Source organism: Ursus arctos, unplaced genomic scaffold (assembly GCF_023065955.2).
Source record: "Ursus arctos isolate Adak ecotype North America unplaced genomic scaffold, UrsArc2.0 scaffold_33, whole genome shotgun sequence".
NCBI classification, from domain to species: Eukaryota; Metazoa; Chordata; class Mammalia; order Carnivora; family Ursidae; genus Ursus; species Ursus arctos.
Genome location: NW_026623019.1, coordinates 167287 through 193358, shown reverse-complemented (window position 1 = coordinate 193358; position 26072 = coordinate 167287). Strand labels below are relative to the sequence as shown.

The 26072-nt window shown below is 41.0% G+C and overlaps 1 protein-coding gene and 1 long non-coding RNA gene across 6 annotated transcripts in view; one reads left to right on the top strand and one right to left on the bottom strand.

Moving 5' to 3' along the window:
- Positions 1-1721: 1721 nt before the first annotated feature.
- Positions 1722-25373, bottom strand: LOC123002116 (uncharacterized). The gene is made up of 5 exons (XR_008956909.1): positions 25278-25373; positions 24362-24420; positions 23787-23983; positions 17362-17457; positions 1722-5751 (listed from the first exon to the last, which is right to left on the bottom strand). It is a non-coding gene; the product is annotated as an uncharacterized LOC123002116 (long non-coding RNA).
- Positions 23980-26072, top strand: part of LOC113270085 (uncharacterized) — a 108930-nt gene continuing 106837 nt past the window's right edge. For all 5 annotated transcript variants that reach the window (XM_057305654.1, XM_057305655.1, XM_057305653.1 and 2 more), the window contains exon 1: positions 23980-25661. In XM_057305654.1, the coding sequence (XP_057161637.1) occupies positions 25072-25661 (590 nt within the window). In that variant the 5' untranslated portion in view covers positions 23980-25071. The remainder of the gene's footprint in view (positions 25662-26072) is intronic.

The window sequence follows — 26072 nt, the reverse complement described above, 5'->3', positions numbered from 1 at the left end:
AATTCATGCCTTGTCTTAGGCTGCCAACAATTGCACAGTGATATGTCTAGGTGTGATTTTCTATGTATTTGTTTGGGGCTTGCAGTGTTTTTAAAATCTGTAGCCTAGTGGGGTTTTTCTTTTCTTCATATTTTGGGAAATTTTTTGCTATTATCTAGTCAAAGTATGCTTCTGATTCATTATCTTCCTCTGCTTTGTCTAGAAATAACACTATTAGTTACACCCCATTAACCTTTTTCCATTGGTTCTTTCATATTTCAGTGACCCTTGTCTTCTCCTGTACCTGGTGATTTTCAATCAACTACCAGACACTATATATTAAAAATTGTAGAGATACTGAGGTGGTCTGGATGATACCTTCTTCCAGAGAAGATTTGCCTTTGACATTTAACAGGTGACTAGGCGAGAGCATGAACACCCCTGTTTGTCTTCATGCAGTCATGTAATGAGAGTAAGACTGGGGTCCAGTCCCCATGAAGGCATGTCTGGCGTTTTTCACTCTTATTTCTAGGGGATACCCTAGAGATGTAGACTTGGGGAGATTGCCAGGTGCCTCATCCTGGGAAGGAACTTAATTCTAGTATTTGTACCAATAGGTCCCATAAATTTGTCAAAAACTGTCTTAACCTTTCTTGGCCCGCATTTGCTTTAAAAATTTGCAAACACCTCTTTTTAATAAATAGCCCCAAATTCCAGAGGTTATGTCTTATCTCTAATCTTACTCATGCAGTTTCTCACTTCTTGGTAGCCCTCCAGTGCATAACAGAATTAAATATATTTCATATTTTCTTCTACCATACTGGTCTATACCACCTGCTCTGTCATTAGCGGATTCAATGCACTGAGAGTTGTTCTTTCTAAGGAGTGTGGAATTCAGAAATATATATATTTTTAATTAAAACTAAAAAATGAAAATCCTCTCATTTGTGTGTGACACTATTCCCATTTTTTTGTTGTTGGTAAAAGTTAAGGCATTTACTGTTTTGTTAAAGATTTTGTAAACTTTGATACATAAGAGAAAATTACTTTTGGTGGTGTCAAATTTTATTATGGAAGCCAAACTTTAGCAAAAGGAGATCGACTAAGAGACTCTTCATGTTTCTTTTTTAATAGTGTGGTTTTTTTCCTTTGGATAGTAAATAGGAAGTGAAGTTAATGGAGACTGGTCTAAGAGCCCAGGGTTTTGAAAATAAGGATTTCAAAGATTAATTTAGAAGGATTACTGAGATAGTGATTGTCAACCTTTTTATTCCCAGGCACATTTTATTTACTTTTTTAAAAAAATATTTTATTTATTTATTTTGAGAGAGAGAGCAGGGGGAGGGGCAGAGGGAGAGGGAGAAGCAAACTCCCTGCTGAGCAGGCTCCATCCCAGGTTCCTGGGATCATGACCTGAGATGAAAGCAGATGCTTAACCAACTGAGCCACCCAGGTACCTGCCCAGGCACATTTTTAAAGAATACAATTCTACATTACTAAGCTAACAAAACAAAACAAACAAACAAAGTTGCATTACCTTTTGTCAACAGGGTAGTAACATCTAGGAGAAAGGAAGACTTCCTTTTGTGGGCCTCCACATATTTGAAGGGGCACTGAGAATTGCTTGGGGAATGGATGATGGACAGTTATGGATGAAATGGGAGAGTTGAATCTTACTTAGATGGAACTCCAGGGTCGGTATTGATTGAAGGCATGTACAGCAAGGACCTTACCAGGGGGAGTAGTGTGAATTAGGCATATCTTTTTATTTCACTACTATAGTTCATTTGTATTTACAGCAAAACTTTCTAAAAACAATTTTACAGTCTAAATTTTTAAATTTAAAATGTATTTTAAATTAATTTTTAAAAATTAAAAAAATCTCATTCTGTGAATTCAGTAACTAAGAAAACTTTCACTCAAACCAACATTTAATCATACATCAGATAATTCATAGGAGAGAGTAGTTTTCTGTCTTACTAAATGTAAGTAGGACTTCATTTACAAATCATCATGTCATTACATAGCAGAGAATTCATGCTGGAGAGAAACCTTATGAATACAATACTAGAAAATCATCCTGAAACTGAAAAGTTAAATTTCTGAACATCGGCAAATTCACAGATGAGAGAAATAACAGGTTAGAAGCTCATTTTGTAAAGAGAACCCTAAAAAGCAGTGACTGGAGAATCACATGGAAGTTATAAAATTTCTGCTGCAAGTAGACAAAATAAATGCACATTGTGTGGAAATAGCTTAATTCAGAAATCAGTTTTCAGTATTTGTGCATGAGTGAAATTGTGTATTTCCTGAAAATGAGAAAGACGAGAAAGACTTCTCTAACGTTTGAACCAGTTATAAATTACTCATACTACAGAATTGTTGTATGTCAAAAAGTCTTTGTCCACAAGTTACATCTTATAAGACATCATAAACAATGGAGGAGAATAAGTTTTATGAGAATACATCATTTTCATAAATGCCGTAAAATTCATACCAGAAGGAAACTGGAAGAAGTGTTTCAAGAAATATATTTCGTTTTGTTTATTGGTTAAATTTCATGCCCGTGTCTCAAACCAGTGGGGACCAATAGGCCAGCCCAATAATTGACTTTTTTTTCTTAACCTTTTAAACTTTTTATTTAGGAATGGTTTCAAACGTATAGAACAGATAGAAGTGTTCAAGAATAGGAAGGATACAAAACATATATAGTAACCCTTTACCCAAATTCATCGGTTAACATTTTGCCCAATTTGTTTTATCATTGAAATTACCTTTTAATTCTTCGAGTTTTATTAGCCATGTTGGCAAGAAGCAACTGGATTGTATCAATAAGACAGCTAATTTTCTATTGTTAAGTATTACAGAAAAATAAATATTACAATGCAAGGGAAATGAAATTTCTTCCTCTACCACTTTCAAGGCCTTTATGATGTCCTTATTCCTCAAAGTGCGGACGATGGGGTTTAGCATGGGAGTGACAACATTGTCCAGGATGGAGACCAGCCGGTCTTTGCCCAGGAAATGAGATGACATGGGCCATACACATGTGAACATGGCACTGCTGTAGCAGTAGAGAAGGACAATCACCAGATGCAAAGCACAGGTGGAAAAGGCCTTCTGCCTCCCCTCTGAGGACTGGCTAGAGGTAGGAAAGGATATGACCCAGGAAAGGAGTTCCCTCTAGTGGAGAACTGCAAACTCATTGACAGAAGTATCCCCACAAGACAACAGCCTTTCTTTTAATTAAAAAAAAATACACTGAAACACATATAACTGTGTAAGTGTGACTTATATTTTATCTCCTGAATTTTGCACTTTCTCCACTCTCATAGCAACTCCAGCCACGCCAACAGTCTGTCACTAGATAAGCAATGGTAGTCAACTTCGTAGTTTTCTTTATACTCTGTCATACAGACACATTAATATCTGTGCACACATATGAATGTGTTTTCATTGTCTTAAGATGGGATTTTATTACACACACAGTTTTGCATCTTTTGCACTCAACAATAACTTTCAACTAGCTGAAAAGGGTCCATGGTGTGGACAGGTCATAATTTGTTCATCGTCTCCTGCCACTGTTTATTCACATTTTTGTCATTAGGAAAAATGATCCGTAACCACCCTCAAGAAGTAGGATAGCATAATGGGCTAATAGACAGTCATAACCATGTCCTTACCTACTGGAGCTTTTTTTCTTTCTTTCTGCAACCTACTTCTAGCACTGAAACTGATGGATTGAGTTATGCTTTATTTTAATAGAAATTGCCAGGTATCTGTGGAATAAGACTAACATTTCATATTTCCAACATTAGTAAATAAAGCCACCCTTCCCCTCTACTAAAAATAGTGGCTACTCTTTAACTTTGAGAAGTTTTCTGATTTCAAAGTGATAACTTACTTTAATTTACATATTAATATACCTCTTTAAATGTTTCTTGACCGTTCCATTTTCTATTCTCTAAGTTGCCTTTATAAACCATTTATTTATCTTTCCTTTTGGATTGTTGTCAATTTGTAACAGTTGTTTTGTATGTTAAAGGTAATAACTCCTTTAACAAAACTATTGCTTTACTTGACTTTGTATATACTTTCCCATTCACATGATTATTTTTACCATGTTTAAATATTTCTCTCTTCATTCAATTTCTGAATTTCTAGTCTTAGTTGACCTTCACATATTATAAGATTTTTTAAGTGTCTTTTTTGGTGTATGTTGTATATCTTTTGGGAAAGTGACTTTTTTTTCTTGGGCATGGATAGCCACTTTCACAATTGTAGACAGTGTGGGTTTGCAGAGCAATTCCAATGCTTCGCCCTCACTACTTACTTTGTTACCATCTTTTGAAGATGGTAGTGGCCAGATAATTGACTTAGGCCAGGAAAAGCAAAACACTGGTAGATGCATTCTGGGAAAACCTTTGCTGTCCTAAGAAAAGGGATAGATTTAACCACTGCCATCAATTTACCCTTCTTCCTGCCTTGTACATGATGCCTGGGACAGTGGCAACCTTCTCTGGTTTATCTATCAAATCATTCGACTGCAGGGGAAAGATTCAGAAACACTGGTCATGACAGTATTTAGTCAACACTAGTAGCAAGTTACCTCCTGACTTGCTAGGTGATAGAAATAAACAGGTTTTGCATAAACCATTCTATTCTAGGTTTCTTTTGTATCTGAAAGCATGCTTAAGTTTATTCAGGCATCAAGATGTATAAAGTAATCCATCTTTTTTCTCAAATTTTTATTTAAATTCTAGTTAGTTAACATATAGTGTAATATTGGTGTCATAGAATTTAGTGATTCATCACTTATATATTATACCCAGTCCTCAACAGAACAAGTGCCCTCCTTAATACCATCACCCATTTAGCCCATCTCCTGCCCAACTCCCTCCATCAACCCTCAGTTTGTTCTCTATAATTCAGAGTCCCTTATGGTTTGCTTCTCTTTTTTTCCCCCTTCCCCTATGTTCATCTGTTTTGTTACTTAAATTCCACATATGAGTGAAATCATATGGTATTTTCTCTGTAAAGTAATCCATCTTTTCTCTTTTAAGATAGAAAAATATTTTAAAACCCCAGTAGATAACCCCACATAAACTTAAATAAATTAGAGAGAGAGAAAATTTACATAAGATTTATAATGAGTGAGAAGAACCACAAGTGATATTGGATCAATTAATAGGGTCAAAGAGAATACCTAGAGTAAATGAATGATTACCTGGCAGGACATAATTGACCAAAATTGAAAAGGAAATGAAAAAGTTGATAACCATAAAATAAATTGTAAATATCATTAAAGAGCAGCCATTTAAAATGTACCAGAACCATAGGAAGAGATTTCTTAAATAGGACACAAGTAATGAAGTATAAAAGAAAAAAAAATGATAAATTTGGCTTTTCAAGATTAAAAACTTGTCCTTTGAAAGGTACTGCTAAGAAAATGAAAAGACAAGATACAGAATAGAATATTTGCAATAACTATCTGACAAAAGATTTGTGTTCTGAAAATATAAACAAATTTACAACCAAATTGTAAGAAGGCAAATAATCCAATAAAAAATGGCAACAGACTCAAACAAATTGTTCATGAAAGATGTGACATGGCCAAGAAGGACAAGAAAGGATTTTCAACATTCGCCATCAAGGAAATACTAATTAAAATCACAATGATACCTCTATACTCATGAAAATGTCAAAATGATTGGCAGAAACAAGTGTTGGAAGATGTGGAGCAACTGGAACTCCTTTGTGGCAAATGCAGATCTGAAATGACACAAACACTTTGGAAAATGGTTTGCAAATTCTTAAACAGTTAAAACACACAGGTACCATACAACCCAGCCATTCCACTCCCATATTCAACCCAAGAGTAACAAAAACTTATGTCTATACAGATTTGTACATGATAGTTGATAGTTTAATTCATAATAGGCTCAAACTGAAAACAACCCACATGTCCATCATCAAGTGAATAAATATCCAAAATGTGGGCTATCCATAAATGACTACTGCAATGCTATTCAGCAACAAAGAGCAATGACTACTGACATGTGCAACAACACAGATGAATTTCAAAGTAATTTTGAGTAAAAGAAGAAGCCAGACATAAACGAGTATCACATGCTGAATAATTGCATTTATATGAAATTCTGGAAATGCAAACTAATAGTCAAGTGACACAAATCAGATTGGTGGTTGCCTGGGGCTGGGGGGAGAGGGAGGGATGGCCATCAAAGGGGTACAAGAAATGTTTTGTGAATGATGAAAATGTTCTGTATTTTTACTGTGTTGGTGGTTTCATAGATGTACACAACTGCCAAATGCATTGAACACTAAATGGATGCAGTTTGTTGTATGTAAATTATATCAATAAAGTTGATTTTTAAAAGACAAAATGAAAAGATGGATTCATATCTCACTTTAGTACATGTTAAGAGATAATTTTATTAATTCAAATTATTCCAAATCCTAGAGATAGCATTTCCCAATATATTTTTTGTAATTCCCAATATATGTTAAATTTCTCATTGCTTCATTGAAATTTAAAAATATACCATCACTAGGAGAGGGAGGCAAGATGGCAGAAGAGTAGGGGACGTCGTTTCATCTGGTCCCTCGAATTTAGCTGGATATCTATCAAACCATTCTAGACACCCATGAATTCAGCATGAGATGTAAGAAAATATATCTGGAAATCTACAAACAAAAATGACTTTTTGCAAGATAGGAGGTGTGGAGTCATGAATCTGCAGGAAAATATCGGAAGATGAACGGAGGGGGGAGGGAGCCTCCATAAGCTGGCTACTGGAAGTTGATATAACACCAGGGTGCAGAATTGGAACCCTTAGAAATCTGCAGTGAGAGACATCCCTTTCTGAAAAGGGCTCGGGATGAAAAAGGTAGAATTCTAGGTGAGTCATTGTGGTCTTAGGATCTCAGGAGACAGAAAGAAGGAGGGTGCCTGAACTGACAGAATGCCCAAGCAGCAGAGGGGTTATGGTCAGCGAGCCCAGGAGGGACTCAGCTCTGGTTGTCATAAACTGGGAGCCAGCCAGTAGGGACACTGCTCTTTGCCTGAACACCTGGAAAAGCACTGGAATGTGTGGACTGGTTACCATCCCTTGGGAGGGACAAACTCGTTGCGCCTATGACTGGGCAACAGCTCTCAGAGTGACAGCGGTGCTGGAAAGGACAGTAGGGCGGTACCCAGCCATGACCTGGGAGCATCAGGGCAGGGTGTGTGCGAACGAGCCCAAAGACACAAAGTACAGAGACCCTCTTAGGTTCCTGGGAATCCTTCCGGTGAGAACTGCAGTAGGAGCTACCTGCAGGAGTCTGTGGAGCTTGGTGCACACAGAAAGGGAGACATTTTGGTCAGAAGGTTTATTGAAGAGTGGGGACCGCAGTCTTGCGGCTCTGGCTGGGAGATCCAGTAATGGCTATTTTGGCGCTGACCCTCTGAAGAGGTGGGGAAAGCCACCAGGGAAGAAAGCCACAGAGGACCAGCTTACATTAAGCCCATCCCCCTGACAAGGGGTGGGGCAACTCCACCCAGGCAGATACCTGAGAAACAGCACAGCAGGCCCCTCCACCAGAAGACAGACTGGGTGTTATACACAAGTAATGAATCATGGAAATTTACATCAAAATCTAGGGATGTACTGTATGGTGACTAACATAATTAAAAAATATTATTAAAAAAAAAAGAAGACAGACTGGAAGAATAGGTGAATGACAAGCTTATGGATCCCAGGAAACTGTAAAACTCCAGCACCAGGGAAAACAGTATATTGATCTCCAGGTGTTTTCTCATGACTCATTTATCCTTCAGACTAAAATTTTCTGTTTTTTTTTTCTTCTTTACCTTTTTCCCATTTCAGCTAGATTCATATTTTACCAACTTATTTTTTTTTTGATGTAAAGTTCGAGGATTCATTAGTTGCATATAACACCCAGTGCACCATGCAATACGTGCCCTCCTTACTACCCATCACCAGCCTATCCCAGTCCCCCACCCCTCTCCCCTCTGAAGCCCTCAGTTTGTTTCTCAGAGTCCATAGTCTCTCATGCTTCATTCCCCCTTCTGATTACCCTCCCTTTCTTTATCCCTTTCTTCTCCTACCGATCTTCCTAGTTCTTATGTTCCATAGATGAGAGAAACCATATGATAATTGTCTTTCTCTGCTTGACTTATTTCACTTAGCATTATCTCCTCCAGTGCCATCCATGTTGCAGCAAATGTTGAGAAATCGTTCTTTTTGATGGCTGAGTAATATTCCATTGTATATATGGACCACAGCTTCTTAATCCAGTCATCTGTTGAAGGGCATCTCAGCTCCTTCCACGATTTAGCTATTGTGGACAATGCTGCTATGAACATTGGGGTGCATAAGGCCCTTCTCTTCACCACATCTGTATCTTTGGGGTAAATACCCAGTAGTGCAATTGCTGGATCATAGGGTAGCTCAATTTTTAACTTTTTAAGGGACCTCCACACTGTTTTCCAGAGTGGCTGTACCAACTTCCATTCCCACCAACAATGTAGGAGGGATCCCCTTTCTCCACATCCTCTCCAACAATTGTTGTTTCCTGCCTTGTCAGTTTTTGCCATTCTAACTGGCGTAAGGTGGCATCTTAGTGTGGTTTTGATTTGAATTTCCCTGATGGCTAATGATTTTGAACATTTTTTCATGTGTCTGTTAGCCATTTGTATGTCTTCATTGGAAAAGTGTCTGTTCATATCTTCTGCCTATTTTATGATTTGTTTGTTTCTTGTGTATTGAGTTTGAGAAGTTCTTTATAAATCTTGGATACCAGCCCTTTCTCTGAAATGTCATTTGCAAATATCCTCTCCCATTCCGTGGGCTGCCTCTTAGTTTTGTTGACTGTCTCCTTTGCTGTGCAGAAGCTTTTTATCTTGATGAAGTACCAAAAGTTCATTTTTTGCTTTTGTTTCCCTTGCTTTGGAGACGTGTCTTGAAAGAAGTTGCTGTTGCCAATGTCAAAGAGGTTGCAGCCTATGTTCTTCTCTAGGATTTTGATGGATTCCTGTCTCACAATGAGGTCTTTCATCCATTTTGAGTTTATTTTTGTGTATGGTGTAAGGGAATAGTCCAGTTTCATTCTTCTATATGTAGCTGTCCAGTTTTCCCAGCACCATTTATTGAAGAGACTGTCTTTTTCTCATTGGATATTTTTTCCTGCTTTGTCGAAGATTAGTTGACCACAGGGCTGAGGGTCCATTTCTGGAGTCTCTATTCTGTTTCATTGGTCTATGTGTCTGTTTTTGTGCCAATACCATGCTGTCTTGGTGATCACAGCTTTGTAATACAGCTTGAAGTCAGGCAATGTAATCTTTTTCTTTTTCATCATTCCCTTGGCAATTCAGGGTCTTTTCTGGTTCCACACAGATTTTAGGATTGTTTGTTATAGCTCTTTGAAAAATGTCAATGGTATCTTAATAGGGATGGCATTGAATATGGGCAGGATAGACATTTTAACAATGTTTATTCTTCCAATCCATGAGCATGGAATGTTTTTCCATCTTTTTGTGTCTTCCTCAATTTCTTTCATAAGTGTTCTGTAGTATCTAGAGTATAGATCCTTTACCTCTTTGGTTAGGTTTATTCATAGTTATCTTATGGTTTTTGTTGCTATTGTGAATGGAATCGATTCCTTAATTTCTCTTTCTACAGTTACATTGTTAGTGTATAGAAAAGCAACTGATTTCTGTGCATTGATTTTGTATCCTGCCACATTGCTGAATTGCTGTATGAGTTCTAGTAATTTGGGGGTGGAATCTTTTGGGTTTTCCACATAAAGTGTCATGTCATCTGTGAAGAGAGAGAGTTTGACTTCTTTGCCAATTTGGATAACTTTTATTTCTTTTTGTTGTCTGATTGCTGAGGCTGGGACTTCTAGTACTATGTTGAACAATAGTGGTGAGAGTGGGCATCCCTGTCGTGTTCCTGACCTTAAGGGAAAAGCTCTCAGCTTTTCCCCCATTGATAACGATATTAGCTGTGGGCTTTTCATAGATGGTTTTTATAATATTGAGGAATGTTCCCTCTATCCCTATGTCTGAAGAGTTTTAATCAAGAAAGGGTACTGTACTTCGCAAATGCTTTTTCTGCATCAATTGAGAGGATCAAATGGTTCTTGTCTTTTATTCATGTGCTCTAGCACATTGATTGATTTGCGAATGTTGAAGCACCCTTGCATCCCAGGAATAAATCCCACTTGGTCATAGTGAATAATCCTTTTAATGTACTGTTGGATCCTATTGGCTAGGATCTTGTTGAGTATTTTGGCATCCGTGTTCATCAGGGATATTTGTCTGTAATTCTCCTTTTTGATGGGGTCTTTGCGTGGTTTTGGGATCAGGCTAATGGTGGCCTCATAGAAGGAGTTTGGAAGTTTTCCTTCTGTTTCTATTTTTTTTGAAACAGTTTCAGTGGAATAGGTATGATTTCTTCTTTAAGTATTTGGTAGAATTCCCCTGGGAAGCCATCGGGCCCTGGACTCTTGTTTTTTGGCAGGTTTTTGATTACTGCTTCAATTTCGTTACTGATTATTGGTCTATTCAGATTGTCTGTTTCTTCCTATTTCAGTCTTGATAGTTTGTAAGTTTTCAGGAAGGCATCCATTTCTTCCAGGTTGCTTAATTTGTTGGCATATAGTTGCTGGTAGTCATTTCTAATAATTGTTTGTTTCCTTGGTGTTAGTCGTGATCTCTCCCCTTTCATTCATGATTTTATTAATTTGGGTCCTTTGTCTTTTCTTTTGGATAAGTTTGGCCAGTGGTCTATTGATCTTATTAATTCTTTCAAAGAACCAGCTTCTAGTTTCATTGATCTGTTCAATGTTTTTCTAGTTTCTATTTCATTGAGCTCTGCTTGGTTTAATAATTTTTATTATTTCTCTTCTCCTGCTTGGTTTAGGCTTTATTTGCTGTTCTTTCTTCAGCTCCTTTAGGTGTAAGGTTAGCTTGTGCATTTGGGATTTTTGTAATTTTCTGAGAGAGGCTTGGATGGCTATGTATTTCCCCCTTAGGACCGCCTTTGCAGTAGCCCATAGGTTTTGGACTGAAGTGTTTTTGTTCTCATTAGTTTCCAAGGATTGTTTAAGTTCTTCTTTAATTTCCTGGTTGATCCAATCATTCTTTAGCAGGATGCTCTTTAACTTCCAAGTGTTTGAATTCCTTTGAAATTTTTTCTTGTGATTGAGTTCCAGTTTCAAGGCACTGTGGTCAGATAACATGCACGGAATAATCTCAGCATTTTGGTATTGTCTGAGACCTGATTTGTGACCAGTGTGTGGTTTATTTTGGAGAAAGTTCCATGTGCATTCAAGAAGAATGAGTATTCTGTTGTTTTAGGGTGGAATGTTCTGTAAATATCTACGAAGTCCATCTTGTCCAATGTGTCATTCAAACCTCTTGTTTCTTTGTTGATCTTCTGTTTAGATGATCTGTCCAATGCTGAGAGTGGAGTGTTAAAATCTCCTACTATTAATTTATTATTTTCAATCTGATTCTTTGTTTTGGTTAACAGCTGCCTTATGTAGTTGGTTGCTCCCATGTTGCGGGCACAGATATTTACAATTGTTAGATTTTCTTGTTGGATAGACCCTTTAAGAATGATGTAGTGTCCCTTTGGATCTCTTATTACAGTCTTCGGTTTAAATTCTAATTTGTCTGATATAAGAATTGCTACCCCAGCTTTCTTTTGAGTTCTGCTGGCATGATGAATGGTCTCCATCCCCTCACTTTCAGTCTAGAGGTGACTTTAGGTTCAAAATGAGTCTCTTGTAGACAGTATATGGATGGGTCCTGTCTTTGTATCCAATCTGCAACCCTATGCCATTTCATGGGACCATTTAGGCCGTTCACATTGAGAGTAACTACTGAAAGATATGTGTTTATTGTCATCCTATTGTCTGTACAGTCCCTGTTTCTATGTTTCTATTACTCTTGGGGGTCTTTCTTCATTTATAGAATCCCCCTTAGTATTTCTTGCAGGGCTGGCTTGGTGGTCACATATGCTTTCAGTCTGCCTGTCCTGGAAGCTTTTTATCTCTCCATCCGTTCTGAATGACAGCCTTGCTGGATAAAGTATTCTTGGCTTCATGTTCTTCTCATTTAGTACCCTGAATATGTCTTGCCTGCCCTTTCTGGCTTCCCAGTTCTCTGTGGACAGGTCTGACGTTATTCTGATGTTCCTTCCTCAGTATGTAAGGAATCTCTTCCCCCTGGCTGCTCTCAGGATATCTTCCTTGGATCTAGGCTTTGCAAGTTTTACTATTGTATGCTGGGGCATTGGTCTCTTCTCCTTGATCTTGGGAGGGGTCCTCTCTACCTCTTCGACATGAATGCTTGTTTCATTCCCCAGATTAAGTTAGTTTTCCGCTACAATTTGCTCAAAGATACCTTCTAGTCCTCTTTTTCTCCCCACCCCCTCAGGGATCCCAGTAATTCTGACATTGGAACGTTTCATGGCATCATTAGTCTAAGTCTGTTCTCATGGATTTTAAGCTGTTTGTCCCAGGCCTCCTCCTGTTCCTTCCTTTCTATCAGCTTATCTTCTAGGTCACTGATTTGTTCTTCTGCCTCATTTACCCTAGCTGTTAGAGTATCCAGTTTAGACTGCATCTCATTCATAGCATTTTTGAGTTTGGCCTGATTAGCTCTCAGTTCTGCCCCTAGAGATTCTATATTGCCACTAATGGTTTTCTCAGGCCTAGATATTGACTTCATTATTGCTACCCTGAAGTCTATCTATGACATCTTGCTTATATACATATCCATTAGGTCTGCGGGAGAGGCCATTGTCTCTGGCTCTTTTCTTTGTTGGGAGTTCCTCCTCCTAGTCATTCTGTTGAGGGGTGGTTGAGGGAATGTACAGTCCAAAACATCAACCACAATCCAGGCAAGATGCAGCCTCGAGACCATAGATTTTCTGCTTGTGGAGATCCAGATATATACTCTTACATCTCAGGCTGATTTCATGGGTGTTCAGAATGGTTTGGTAGATATCCAGCTAAATTCAGGGGACTGGTTGAATCGAAGTCCCCTACTTCTCCACCTTCCTGCCCCCTCCTATTTTACTTATTTTCATGCACAAAAACAAGGGTGGTATGTGTTTGTGCAGAGCACACTGTGGGAAGTCAGGTATGCCACTACTGTACTTTGTCCCTGATAACCAGGGACTCTTACAAGCATTTGGTCATTGAAATTTATAGTTATACAAGTGATCAGTCTGTCAGGAGTTGTACACCACGTGGTAAACCTCAGTTTTCCCAGAAAGGTTGAAGGCACCATCCACTCAGGCCCTTAGGAATCCTGATGTAAAGGTTTAAAGGTATAATTATAGTTTCTTGCTTAGGGATTATCCCTGCTTCCAGTTGCAAGACTGGTCCCAGAATCATTACATCAGATAGGAACAAAGAAAGTTGAGGTGATGAGGAAAGAAATGTAATCATAAACACCCAGAGCTGTAAGTACCAATCCAATTTCATATACTTTCCAGCTTTGTGTGGGGCCTTCCTCCAAGCATCTCTGCATTGCTTCTTCTCTCCCACCTCCACTCGTTTCATGCACCCAGGTGGCTACTTCAAGTGAGCTTACCAAGATATCCATTTGAGAGTTCCAGTCACCTACTGATCATGAAGATTCTTCTGATGGCTTTTAGCAAAACCTATTTTAATGTGCCTCCTAAATTTCCATAAGGTCATGACCCATATAGGCACCCCTTTAATAAAGGCATCTACTGCTCATCTGTCTAACTATACAGCTAGACCATTAGCCACTACTCATGAATTGGTTAAAACAAACAAACAAACAAACAAACAAACAAACAAACAAACCCAAACTAGGGTAGAATAGCACACAGTTCATCCACTGAGCTGATGATATGTTTTTACTTTTTCAGACAGATTTCCCATCAGTCATTTCTAGTGTGGTAGCTTTCCAAACCAGATGCTGTCCATTCACCATAGAATTGTCATCCATACACTAAGCAGTTCTTTGTTGGTCTCTAGAAAGCTCTTTACAGGGCACTGTCCAGTGGCAGTAGGATCAGGAAGCTCCTCAGGTGATATTCCAAAGTTGGTTCTCAGAAAAAGAGGCTATCTGCTTGTGAATATTATAAATACATCTTTGCATTTCCCTGGTAGGATGTTTCTGCACAAACTATTTCCAGTTTTGTATGGAACTCTTTTGGGTACTGCCCTCCATCACCCAAGATACGAAGAGTATTTCAGAATTATTTTCTGTCTTTCAGTAATAGGGGCAGTTTTAATTAATATCCAATAGCAAGCTCATAGTTGTCTCTCAAATGGAAATTTTCTGGTATAAAGCCCCAGAAGTCACCAATGGCTTTTGCCCTAAGCCTCAGCCTGTGTTCTGTACAGGATGACTGTTCAGAACATCTGTCCACACCAGCACTTTGGCTTCTAACAGCCATTACTTAATGTGGTAATGTCTTTGCCATCAGTGATTCCAGTCTATCAAACTAATAATCTGTGTGGGCTGGCGTCATCTTAGTCACTCCTATTGCGGACACGTAATCAATGTCACTAGACAGCAGGTTTATGTGCCTTCTGTTCTACAATACTAGGTAGCTGAAATGTTCCCCAGTCAGATATAACATCTACTTCCATAATATAATCAGATAAATAAGATACAACCACGTCATGTAAAATCTGTTGAAATAGTCTCATTTTTACCCAAACTGTCACCTTAATACCATCAAACACAGCATTCCCATATCCTCCTAACCTAAATGTAGCTCTCTTTAGGACTTCACCAACAGGTTTTGGATCACAGTATATCAGGCTCATGCCAATGACAAGTTCCAGAAAAGTCTCTCCTTCACCCCTGACCATGTCCCCACTCATGTGCATGTGGTTTTGGATCCCAAGCTAGGGATTAGGCCAAAGGATGCTGGCCCTTTTGTCAATCCATATACTGATTAGATTGTAGGAGCACCACCCCAAAGTCAGGTTTCTCATTGTCACTCTGCCTTCTAGCTTTTTAAAATTATTCCAAACTAGAGTAAATAAAGTAGGTTTGTATAAGACCTTTCAAAGTTGGGGACTAGCAGGAACTCCCCATCTGTCTACCCAACCTCTAAGAGTGCTACATTAAGACCTTTGCTTTGTCCCCATCAGTTCATCCCATTTCTTAACATTTAAAGGTCTCCAACCCTTTAAAGCTGGGCCTAGTTCTCCTCTTTGTCTTTCCCCAGTCTCTGAAAATTACTCTGACTTTCATAGTTTTCTGTTGTTTAGCAGGACTTTCCCTTTGGTAGCAGCCCTGAGGCTAACATCTATAGCTTGGACCAGCAGATTTTGAGGTTGGCCCACACTGTTCTTGTTTTCATTTTAACTTTGCCCATCAATAGCAGCTCTGAGAGCAGAGCATGTAGCTTGGACCTGCCACAACCTCAGGTTGGCCCAGCATCAGGAACCATGCCAATATTTTCCTTCACTGTTATTGTAACTATCACAGGGCCACAATGACCAAGGGATTGTATATTTCTTGTTACTTTGCATTTCCTTATGCATCCAGTGAGCCAGCTTCTTGGGAGTTAGATCCATCATTTCTAAATCCCACTGGTAACTTTTACCTCTAGTAACTGATCACAACACAGCTATAGTTCTATACTGTAGGTGAGCCTATGGTCCCCCAGGAATAAAGATTTATCATTTCTCATGCCTTCTCCTTTATCTTCTCAAACTACACATTTCAATTTGTCAGGGTCATTCTAGTAAATCCCATTTCTCACACCAAATGCAGAGTTAGAGCACAGTCAAGACTCCCTTCTCTCCTGACACCATTTGTGAGTTTGTGGGGATGGTCCTTAAAACACCCTTAGTTTCAGTTATTCACTAGAAGGACTAACAGAACTCACTCATGGGTATGGCTTATGCAGAGAAGATACAGATTAAAATCAGGCAGGGAAGAGAAGTATAGGGTAGAGTCTAGGAGAGTTCCAAACCCAGAGCTTCCATATTTCCTCTCCTCATGGAATCACAGACAGCATTAACTCCTCTTGGCACTGTATTGTGACAATAATGCACATAGTACTGCCAACCGCGGAGGCTCACCAGAGACTTGACGTCCTGAGTGTTTATTTGGGCTCCATGCGCAGCTGCTCATGTGGCTAACCTCAATGTCTAGCACCTCTGGAGGTCAAGCTGATCATGCATGACAAAATTCCCACAAGAAATCACACCGTTAAACTTTGGGGTGGGGCAGCTCTCACCCCAAGACAATTAGGCATGACAGTCCAAAGGCATATCATCAGGCTCAGAAGAAGCCAATAGCAAAGACACATCTGTCTCCAGGAAAGGTTAAATTCTTTATTACACCACACTATCCTCTCGCTTAAAAAAATTTCACAACACTTAACACCATCTGATGTTACGTATTCAACTGTCTATTATTTATTTCCCCCTGTTAAAATGCATGCTTTGAGAGAACAGGAACTACAACTATTTCCGTCACTGCTGTGACTTGGCATACAATAGTCACCCAGTAAATACCTGCTGAATCAAACACACACTCTCTTAGGTCCCCCCTTCCTTAATCTTGTTGCCCTTTTTTCTTCCCAATGCAAGCACGGACTGGATTCCCAGCCCCTCACCGCAGGCTACTGCACTCACTCCAACTCTTACTCACGTCCACTTGTCCTCTCCAGGCCTGGCCTCCTCCTGAGCTCTCAGTGTGGGATTCTCCTGTGGCAGATTCTACCCAGTGTGGGTTCTTTATGTGCACATTCTCAGCCCTTATTAAACTATGAAACCCTTCATGATTTACACATTTTTGAATATACACCCAGGAGATTGCCTTGCACAATTTACAAGTTCAAGACATATTGGTTAAAACAATAAATAAATGAATGGGTGAATAACAAAAACTGGTTAAAAAGAAGAAAACATGGACAGGTCATTCAGTGAAAACCAAAATATAAATAGAATACACATACACACACACCACACACTTCACACACCACACACATACACCATACCCCCCACTATTCACACATAGACACCACACACACACACTTTTGTAAGGAAGAGTATCACTTGTACAAGTCTAAATTCAAAATAAATAAGCTAAGAAGGATTTAAATACAAAATACACATACAGTAACTTTCGTGGTTGAGGAAGAAGTGTTGGATGATAAAAGGAGAGTAAATTGGGTTGGGTGTGATGAGGGAGAGGACGAGGGGAAAGACACTCGGCATATAGCACTATCTCCACAAGGCTTAAAAACTCTATCTTCCAGACTCAGGGGTGCTGCCTCCTCACTACAGGTAAATTGCTACCTGAAATGCCCCCTTAGATGCCCCCAACATTCCCTCACTTACCTGAGCACTGGCATGTAGCTGGTGCTCTGTCACCTGTCCAGGGCTCCTGCCCTTGCTCCAGTAAGGAGAGTACAGCTGGCTTAGAAATGGGACGTCCTGCTCACAAGAAAACAAGAGTTATGCTGGGATGTCCCGGAATTCATATCCAGTCCTTTGGTCAAGAAAGAAATAGAATTGGGGCGCCTGGGTGGCACAGCAGTTAAGCGCCTGCCTTCGGCTCAGGGCGTGATCCCGGCGTTATGGGATCGAGCCCCACATCAGGCTCCTCCGCTATGAGCCTGCTTCTTCCTCTCCCACTCCCCCTGCTTGTGTTCCCTCTCTCGCTGGCTGTCTCTATCTCTGTCAAATAAATAAATAAAATCTTTAAAAAAAAAAAGAAAGAAAGAAAGAAAGAAATAGAATTAAAAGAAGGGCCAAACTGAGAAAAGCATATATCATGAAAAATGAAGAAAATTAAGTTTCCACCCTAATCTATGAAGCCAGAATGGAAAGCAGAAATCCTCTCTGTGAACGGAAAGCAGAAATCCAGCTGGTTATTCAAATGGCAAATAAGTAATTCACAGTGTAGGAAGCAGATTCCTAAGAGCAGATTTCGTAATGTGGAGAACAGACGTCTTTACCACTGAGACCAAGTTCCTGTGGTCACCCAACATCACATCTCGGTAGGAAACTCTGCACAGAGTTCAGGCAGTTTGACTAAATGTACAGTCACCTCACTGAGCACCTCCACTTTCTGGAACAGCACACATGGAGAGGAAGCAGAGGCGAACACAGACAGGGAAGAAGTTCTGTATAAAAGGGGAGCTACTCTGTGCCAACAAACATGCCATGGAGAATTCCAAAGAAATTAGTGAACAAAGCAGTAGGTCTTCACATTCTGAAACATTCCATTTTCTCCATGTGGAGTTTCTTGTATAAAATGGGCATTTCTGTGATCCCATGATGGATATACAAAAGCAAAGGAATCTCACAGTTAAAAAAGAATAGCATATATGCACACACTCAACACATTTCCTGGGAGATCAAATCTTTTTTTGTTGTCGTTAAGTAATCTACACCCAGTGTGGGGCTCAAACTCATAACCCTGAGATCAAGAGTTGCATGCTCTCCTGACTGAGCCAGCCAGGTGTCCCTGGAAGAGCAGATCTTAATAAATGTTTCTTTTTCCCTTCTGTCTTTAAGCTCTAGAAAGGAGAAATTCTGAGCTTCCTTACAAGATGACTTAGGAACTACTTTACAAGTAAAATTTTATAATACCTGATGTAAAGACAAATCCTAAAACCTTCGGTTAGAAAAACCAGCTCCAGTGACAGGTGCAGAGGTGTTATGGCAAGGAGCTTCCCAATAGCATCTCTAGAAGGAGGAAGACCAAGAAGCAATTCTTCCAGCACCCTAAGAAAAACCAACACTGATCTGAATTCTGCACCCAAACTATCAACCTAGTGTGTATGAATACATTTCTAGCTATGTGATGACTCAAAAAAACACCAGATCATTTTCAAATGCATATGTACTTAAAAAAAAAAGATTTTATTTATTTGAGAGAGAGAGAGCGAAAGCATGAGTGGGGGGTGGGGGAGGGGCTGAGGGAGAGGGAGAAGTGATTCCCAGCTGAGCAGGGAGCCTGACTTGGGGCTCGATTCCAGGACCCCAGGATCATGACCTGAGCCAAAGGCAGACCCTTAACTTACTGAGCCACCCAGATACCCCTGAACCTTTTTTTATAAAGCTAGCAGAGTACAAGTTGGAGGTAATGGGAATGCATGAGAAGACATAGGGCTCCCTAACTCCCTCCCACCCAACCCCCAAAGGAAGCATCACAGAGGTTCAATATTGAAGCAAAGTTCTAGTATAATAAGCAAAAGTGACTTCTAGGTAAAAATAACTCATAGCAGCCAAACGTCAGTTAAGTGACTCCATTTTGGAGCAGGGCAGAAGGCTCTGTAAGAAAGGTCTCAGGAGAAAAAAGAAAACTAATGTACATGGCTGTATGGAAAATATTTTTTTTGAAAGATTTTATTTATTTATTTATTTGACAGAGATAGAGACAGCCAGCGAGAGAGGGAACACAAGCAGGGGGAGTGGGAGAGGAAGAAGCAGGCTCCCAGCAGAGGAGCCTGATGTGGGGCTCGATCCCAGAACGCCGGGATCACGCCCTGAGCCGAAGGCAGACGCTTAACCACTGTGCCACCCAGGCGCCCCTGGCTCTGGCTTTTACTATGGCTGGGGAGGGGGCCAGGATGAAGGTTGTGTGTGTGGCCAGGGTAGACTCTTTATTATAAATACATTCTTTATTATTCCATTTACACAAAATTCTAGGAAATGCAAAATAACACACAGCGACAGAAAACAGATCAGTGATTGCCTGATGCTGAGGGGAAGGATGAAGAGTAATGGGAAACAGGTATTACAAAGGGGCCCCCCAAAACTTCTGGGAGTGATAGGTATGTCCACGATCTTGATTGTGGTGATGATGTCATGGATATACAGACGTATGTATCACAATTTATTAGTGAAGACAAAGGCCTGACAGCATACTCTGTGGGTCAGACTGCACTGTGATAGGTACTCTGGTACACCGCAGGTGGAAGTGATGGTACAGCAGCCCTCAAGAGGACAATCTGACAGTATCTAGTAAAATTACATGGAATTAATAGGTCATGGGAATAAAAGGCACAGCATAGAGAATATAATCAATGATACTGTAATAGCACTGTATGGGGACAGATAGCAGCCACACTTGTGATGAGCGTACCATAATGTATAGACGTGTTCAATTAGTATGTTACACACCTGAAACTAATGTAACATTGTGTGTCAACTATACTCTAATTTAAAAAAAATTTAAAACATGTAAAATATAACCAAATCTTAAAATGATTAAACACCTCAGACTTAAGGATTTAAAAAATAATATAACAAAAACATATGTACCTATCACCATGATTAAGAAATAAAATACTATAAAGAACAGTTGAAGACAACAATATAAGGAACAGGAAATAAAACACAGTAAGCATAAAAAATTTGACAAATTTGACTATATTAAAATTAAGAACTTGTGTTTATCTGGATACCATGTACACTATTAGAGAAAAGTCAGACAACCCAATGTTATCTGACTGACTCAGTCACTTTACAAAGGATATATTTTTTCCAATGAACATATGAAAAGGTGCTTATTAGTCATCAGAGAATGTCAAGTAAAACCAAAATTAGATACCACTATACATTTACCAGAATGACTTAAATTAAAAAGCCTGATTATACTAAATGTTGGTAGGGATGTGAAACAACTAGAACTCTCAAACAAACTGATGAGAAATATAAATTGGTGCAACCACTTTGGAAAACTGTCACTACTTACTAACGCTGAACATATCCATACTCTATGACCAGCAATTCCACCTCAGGTATGTATCACACATAAAAGAAATGCACACACAAGTTCACCAAATGACATTAGAAGGCTCACAGCAATTCTCTTCATAATAAAGGATAGAAACCAAATGCCGGCCAACATCAGAGTGGAAGATGTGGTATTTACAAACAACACAGAACAGCAATGAAAATGTATGAGTTTCAAGAAAATGCAGCAACACTGACGACACTGAAACAGAATGTTAAGAAAAAGGCACCAGACACGGAAAGAGCACACACTGCATGATTCCATTTATGTAAAGTTCAAAAACTATGTCAGAACAGGTTAACTCTGGAGGATAGAGGAGTGGGAAGTGACTGGAAGTGGGCATGAGAAGGAACATTGATTATGTTCCATTTGATTTGGGTGATGGTACCAGAGAACCAGTTTGTGAAAATTCACAAGTTACGCAGTCATGATTTCTCTACTTATTTCTACTTATGTTAGTGTTCAATAAAAAACTTAAAAGCACAATGAGATGCCATTACAACCAGCAGAACAGAAATACTTATGTCGAATGAAGGAATGAAGAGCCAAGGAAAACTCTCCTACATTGCGTATGGAAAGGTGCAAATTGATACATTTAGTTTAACAAAGTATTTGGCATTTTTTTAAAGCTGAAACAGGCATGATCCAATTACCCAGCAATGTCCCTTCTAAGTATATACAGGCATACCTCATTTTATTGTGCCTCACTGCTATTGCCCCCTTTGTCCTTCCCTACAAGGGTTTGTGTCAACACTGCATCAAGCATCTATCAGTGCCATTTTTCCAACAGCATTTGCTCACTTTGTGTCCCAGTGTCACATTTTGGTAATCCTTGATCTGTTCAAACATTTTCATTATATTTGTTATGGTGATCTGTGATCTTCAACGTCACCACTGTAATTTGGGGGCACCACGAGCAGTGCCCATATAAGACAGAGAACTTAACTGATCAATGTTGTGTGTGTTCTGGCTGCTCCACTGACGGGCCCTTCCCCATCTCTCTCCTCCTCCTCGGGCCTCCCTATTCCCTGAGACACGACCGTGTTGACATTAGCACAGTTGATAACCCTACCGTGGCCTCTAAGTGTTCAATGAAAGGAAGAGTCACACATCTCTCACTTCCCATGGAAACTAGAAATGAGTAAGCTTCGTGAGGAACACCTGTCGAAACCCAAGACAGGCCGAAAGCTCGGCCTCTGGTGCCGGTTAGCCTAGTTACGAATGCAAAGGAAACGATCTTGAAGGACATCGCAAGCGCTACTCCAGCGAACACTCGAATGATGAGAAAGTAAAACAGCCTCCCTGCTGACACGGAGAGTGACCGGTCTGGACGGACACTCAAACCAGCCACATTCCCTTCGGCCAAAGCCTCACCCGGACCAAGGCCCTGACTCTTCAGTTCTGTGCAGGATGAGGGGGCGAGGAAGCTGCAGAAGAGAAGTTGAGAGCTGGCAGAAGTCGGCGGGGCTAAGGAAGGAAGGTGTCTCCAAAACGTACGCGTGCAAGGTGAAGCAGTGAGTGCCGACGGAGAAGCTGTAGCAAGGGACCCCCAAGACCTAGCGAGGAGAATTCATGAAGGCGCTCGCGCCAAACAACAGATTTTCAATAGAGATGAAACAGTCTTCCATCGGAAGATGCCGTCTAGGACTTTCAGGCTAGGAAGAAGTCAATGCCTGGCTTCAAAGGTTCAAAGGACAGGCTGACTTTCTCAAGAGAGGCTAATGCAGCTGGTGACTTGAGGTGGAAGCCAGCGCTCTTGCCCATTCCAAAAATCCTAGGGCCCTTAAGAATCCTGCTACATCTACTCTATTTGTGCTCTACAAATGGAACAAAGCCTAGGTGACAGCCATCTGTTACAGTGGAATTTACTGACTATTTTAAGCTCAAGTTTGAGACATACTACTTAGGAAAAAAAGATTTCTTTCAAAATAGAACGAGTCGTTGACAATGCACCTGGTCACCCAAGAGTTCTGATGGAGATGGACAAGATTAATGTTGCTTTCATGCTGCTAACACATCCGCAGCCCACGGATCAAGGGGTAATTCTGATTTTCAAGTCTCTAAGAAATACCTTTAGTAAGACTACCACTGCCATAGATAGTGATTCCTCCACTTAATCTGGGCAGAGTCAAGCGAAAACCTGAGAGGGATTCACCATCCCAGATGCCATTAAGAACATTTATGATTCATGGGAAGAGGTCAAACTATCAACACGAACAGGAGTCTGGAAGAAGTTGATTCCAGCCCTCATGGGTGGCTTTGAGCGGTTCAAGACTTCAGTGGATCAAGTCAGTGCAGATGTGGTGGAAACAGCAACAGAACTAGAATTAGAAGTGTGGCCTGAAGATGGGATGTAACTGCCAAAATTTCATGATAAAACTTGAACAGATGAGGATTTCCTTCTTATGGATGAGCAAAGAAAGTGGTTTCTTGAGATGGAATCTACTCCTGGTAAGATGCCGTGAAGATTACTGAAATGATAACAAAGGATTTAGAATATCACATGAACCTAGTTATAAAGCAGTGGCAGGGTTTGAGAGGATGGACTCCAGTTTTGAAAGAAGTTCTACTGTGGATAAAATGCTATAAACATCACATGCCACTGAGAAATTGTGGAAGGAAGAGTCAATTGATGTGGCAACGTTCATTGTATTATTTTAAGATATAATCACAGCCACCCCAACTTTCACAACCACCACACTGATCAGTCAGCAGCCATCAACACTGAGGAAAGATGGTCCAACAGCAAAAAGATTACAACTCGGTGAAAGTTCACATAATGGTTAACATTTTTTAATCAAATATTTTTAAATTAAAGCACATAGTTTTTTCTAGATATTATACTACTGCACACTTAAAAGACCAAAGTATAGTGTAAATATAACTTTTATATATATTGGGAAACCAAAAAATTAATCTGATTCACTGTATTGTGATATTTGCTTTATAGTGACAGCCTGGAACCAAACCTGCAGTATCTTCACAGTATGCCCATGTCCTAGAGCAAGGTGCTTACCTGCATACCAGTAGTTGCGCATATAATTGCTCCAGCAGGGGGCGCCTGGGTGGCACAGCGGTTAAGCATCTGCCTTTGGCTCAGGGCGTGATCCCGACGTTCTGGGATCGAGCCCCACATCAGGCTCCTCTGCTATGAGCCTGCTTCTTCCTCTCCCACTCCCCCTGCTTGTGTTCCCTCGCTGGCTGTCTCTCTCTCTGTCGAATAAATAAGTAAAATCTTTAAAAAAAATAATTGCTCCAGCAGAAGTGTAATAGTCCCAAACTGAAAAGTATCAAACTAACCACCAATGATATACCGAACATATAAATTAACCTGTTTAAATAAGGATACACTATCCAACATTATGAAAATATACACAATACAGACACATTTCACATTATAATGTTAAAAAATAATAATACAGAAGGACAGAAAGTCACATAAAGTTAATAAAAAGTACACTATCATTTACTGATTAATTATTAGGTAGGTAAACTATAATGAAAAAAGTGATTATCGTGAAAGTTACGGTGGATAGGAAGCATGATTTTGATTTTGAATGGGATGTTCTATGTTGTGACCTGGGTGGTTACCTGAGTGTTTTCATATTTCTATTGTTACTTTGTGTATTTTCCAAATTCTCCAAACTGATCTGTAATTTTATAAGCAGAAAAAATACATTTAATAAAATAAAAAGACAAAACAGAAGAAAACGGAAACATTTATCTAATTACTGATAGGAGGTTAGGGGGACGGCAAGACACACTGGGCTCTTTACATAGGCACCCGACCCCAACGTTTTCTCAAATGGTAAATACTGGAAACCGGGTCACTTGCTGGGCCTAGGTCAGGCATCAAAGGGAGACAAAAAATTCAAATCAGGAGGCAAGGAAATCAAAGCTGAGGAAAAAATGAATTATCACAAAAAGAAAACGAGAAAGAAACACCAAGGTACCTCGTAAGTGGTTTTCAGACATGCACCTCTTGGCGAAGGGCCGAACCGGGAAAGTGGAAAAGATTTCCTTGGGAGTCCAGAATGACCCACTTCGAAAGTACCCTCAGCTCCAGCCCCCGTCAAGGCCCAACCACGCACTCACACACAGAACCTTCTGGCCGACTGCCCGCATCATAGCTGCGGCGTCTGGGAAGCAGTAGTCCCGCCGCAGGGCGCTGGAGGCACAGACACAGGCCGCACACGCCGCGGCAGAGGGTCACAGGCGCCCCCGGGGACAACGGCACACGCCGCACACACAAGCGTCACCCCTCCGCCGCCCCGAGGCGCCCACCGGTCGCCCTGCCCAGGATGTGGGAAGCCCCCGCTTTCAGCGACCTCCAGGCGCAGTCAGGAACGACCCACACTGCCCTGCGGATCGGCCGCGCTGGTGCCCCAGGACCCCTAGCCCACAGAGGTCGAATTCTCCCGCCAACCCCCAAAGAAGCGCCCAAACCCCGGGTAAATGGAGTTGCGACGCAGCGCCGGCTCAGTGGCTCAGACACGGAGGCCGGTACCTGCAGACCTGCCAGCACCAAGCCTGAGCGCACAGTCCCACATGGTTCTGGAGGAACCGTCTTTCCGGGCCAGCCCACTAGCCCGGGCGCCGAGCGTCGCGCAGGGGCTCCCAACGCAAACATCTGGGAAATGTCGCGCAGAGCCGTAAAAGCAGCGGGATGGACGAGGGAGGCGCTCGGTTGGTGCGGCAGAGACTCCTGGGAAATGTCGCGCAGAGCCGTAAAAGCAGCGGGACGGACCCGAGAAACTCTCGGCCCGGAGCAGAAGCACGTGGGCCACGCCGCGCAAAGCTTTAAAAGCCGCTGGTCGGGCGAGGGAAGCGATCAGTTCGGGCGCCTGGGACTCGGCGGAAGTTGTGCAAATAAGAACTGCTGGGTGCACAGGTGGGTGGTCGTCCTACCTCTCGGTGTCCGCCCTGGGCGGGGGGGGGCCGCCGTAACTGCCTGGTGGGCCCCGAGGAATCCTGAGAGTTCTGGCCCAGCTTCCGGTTGTCCGAGTTGAGACGAAAGTGCACATGACGTAGGCGTTCTCGGTGGGGTTGTATCGGTGGAACTAGCCGCGTCCTGAGCTTGGGCCAGTAGGAATACGTGATTGGGGTAGGATTGGCTCGAGCGAAGCTTGGCTGTGTTTGCCGGTGAGACCGTGTTTGGGATGCTGGGTGGATAGGAATCTCCGAGGATACAGAATGCGGTGCTGTGACTGGAAGGAGGTGTGCCGTAGGGGAGAGGAGGGCTGTGAGTACGTGAGAGCCATGAACCGCGGACGGGCCTCTTAGAACATCACTGTAGTTCCCA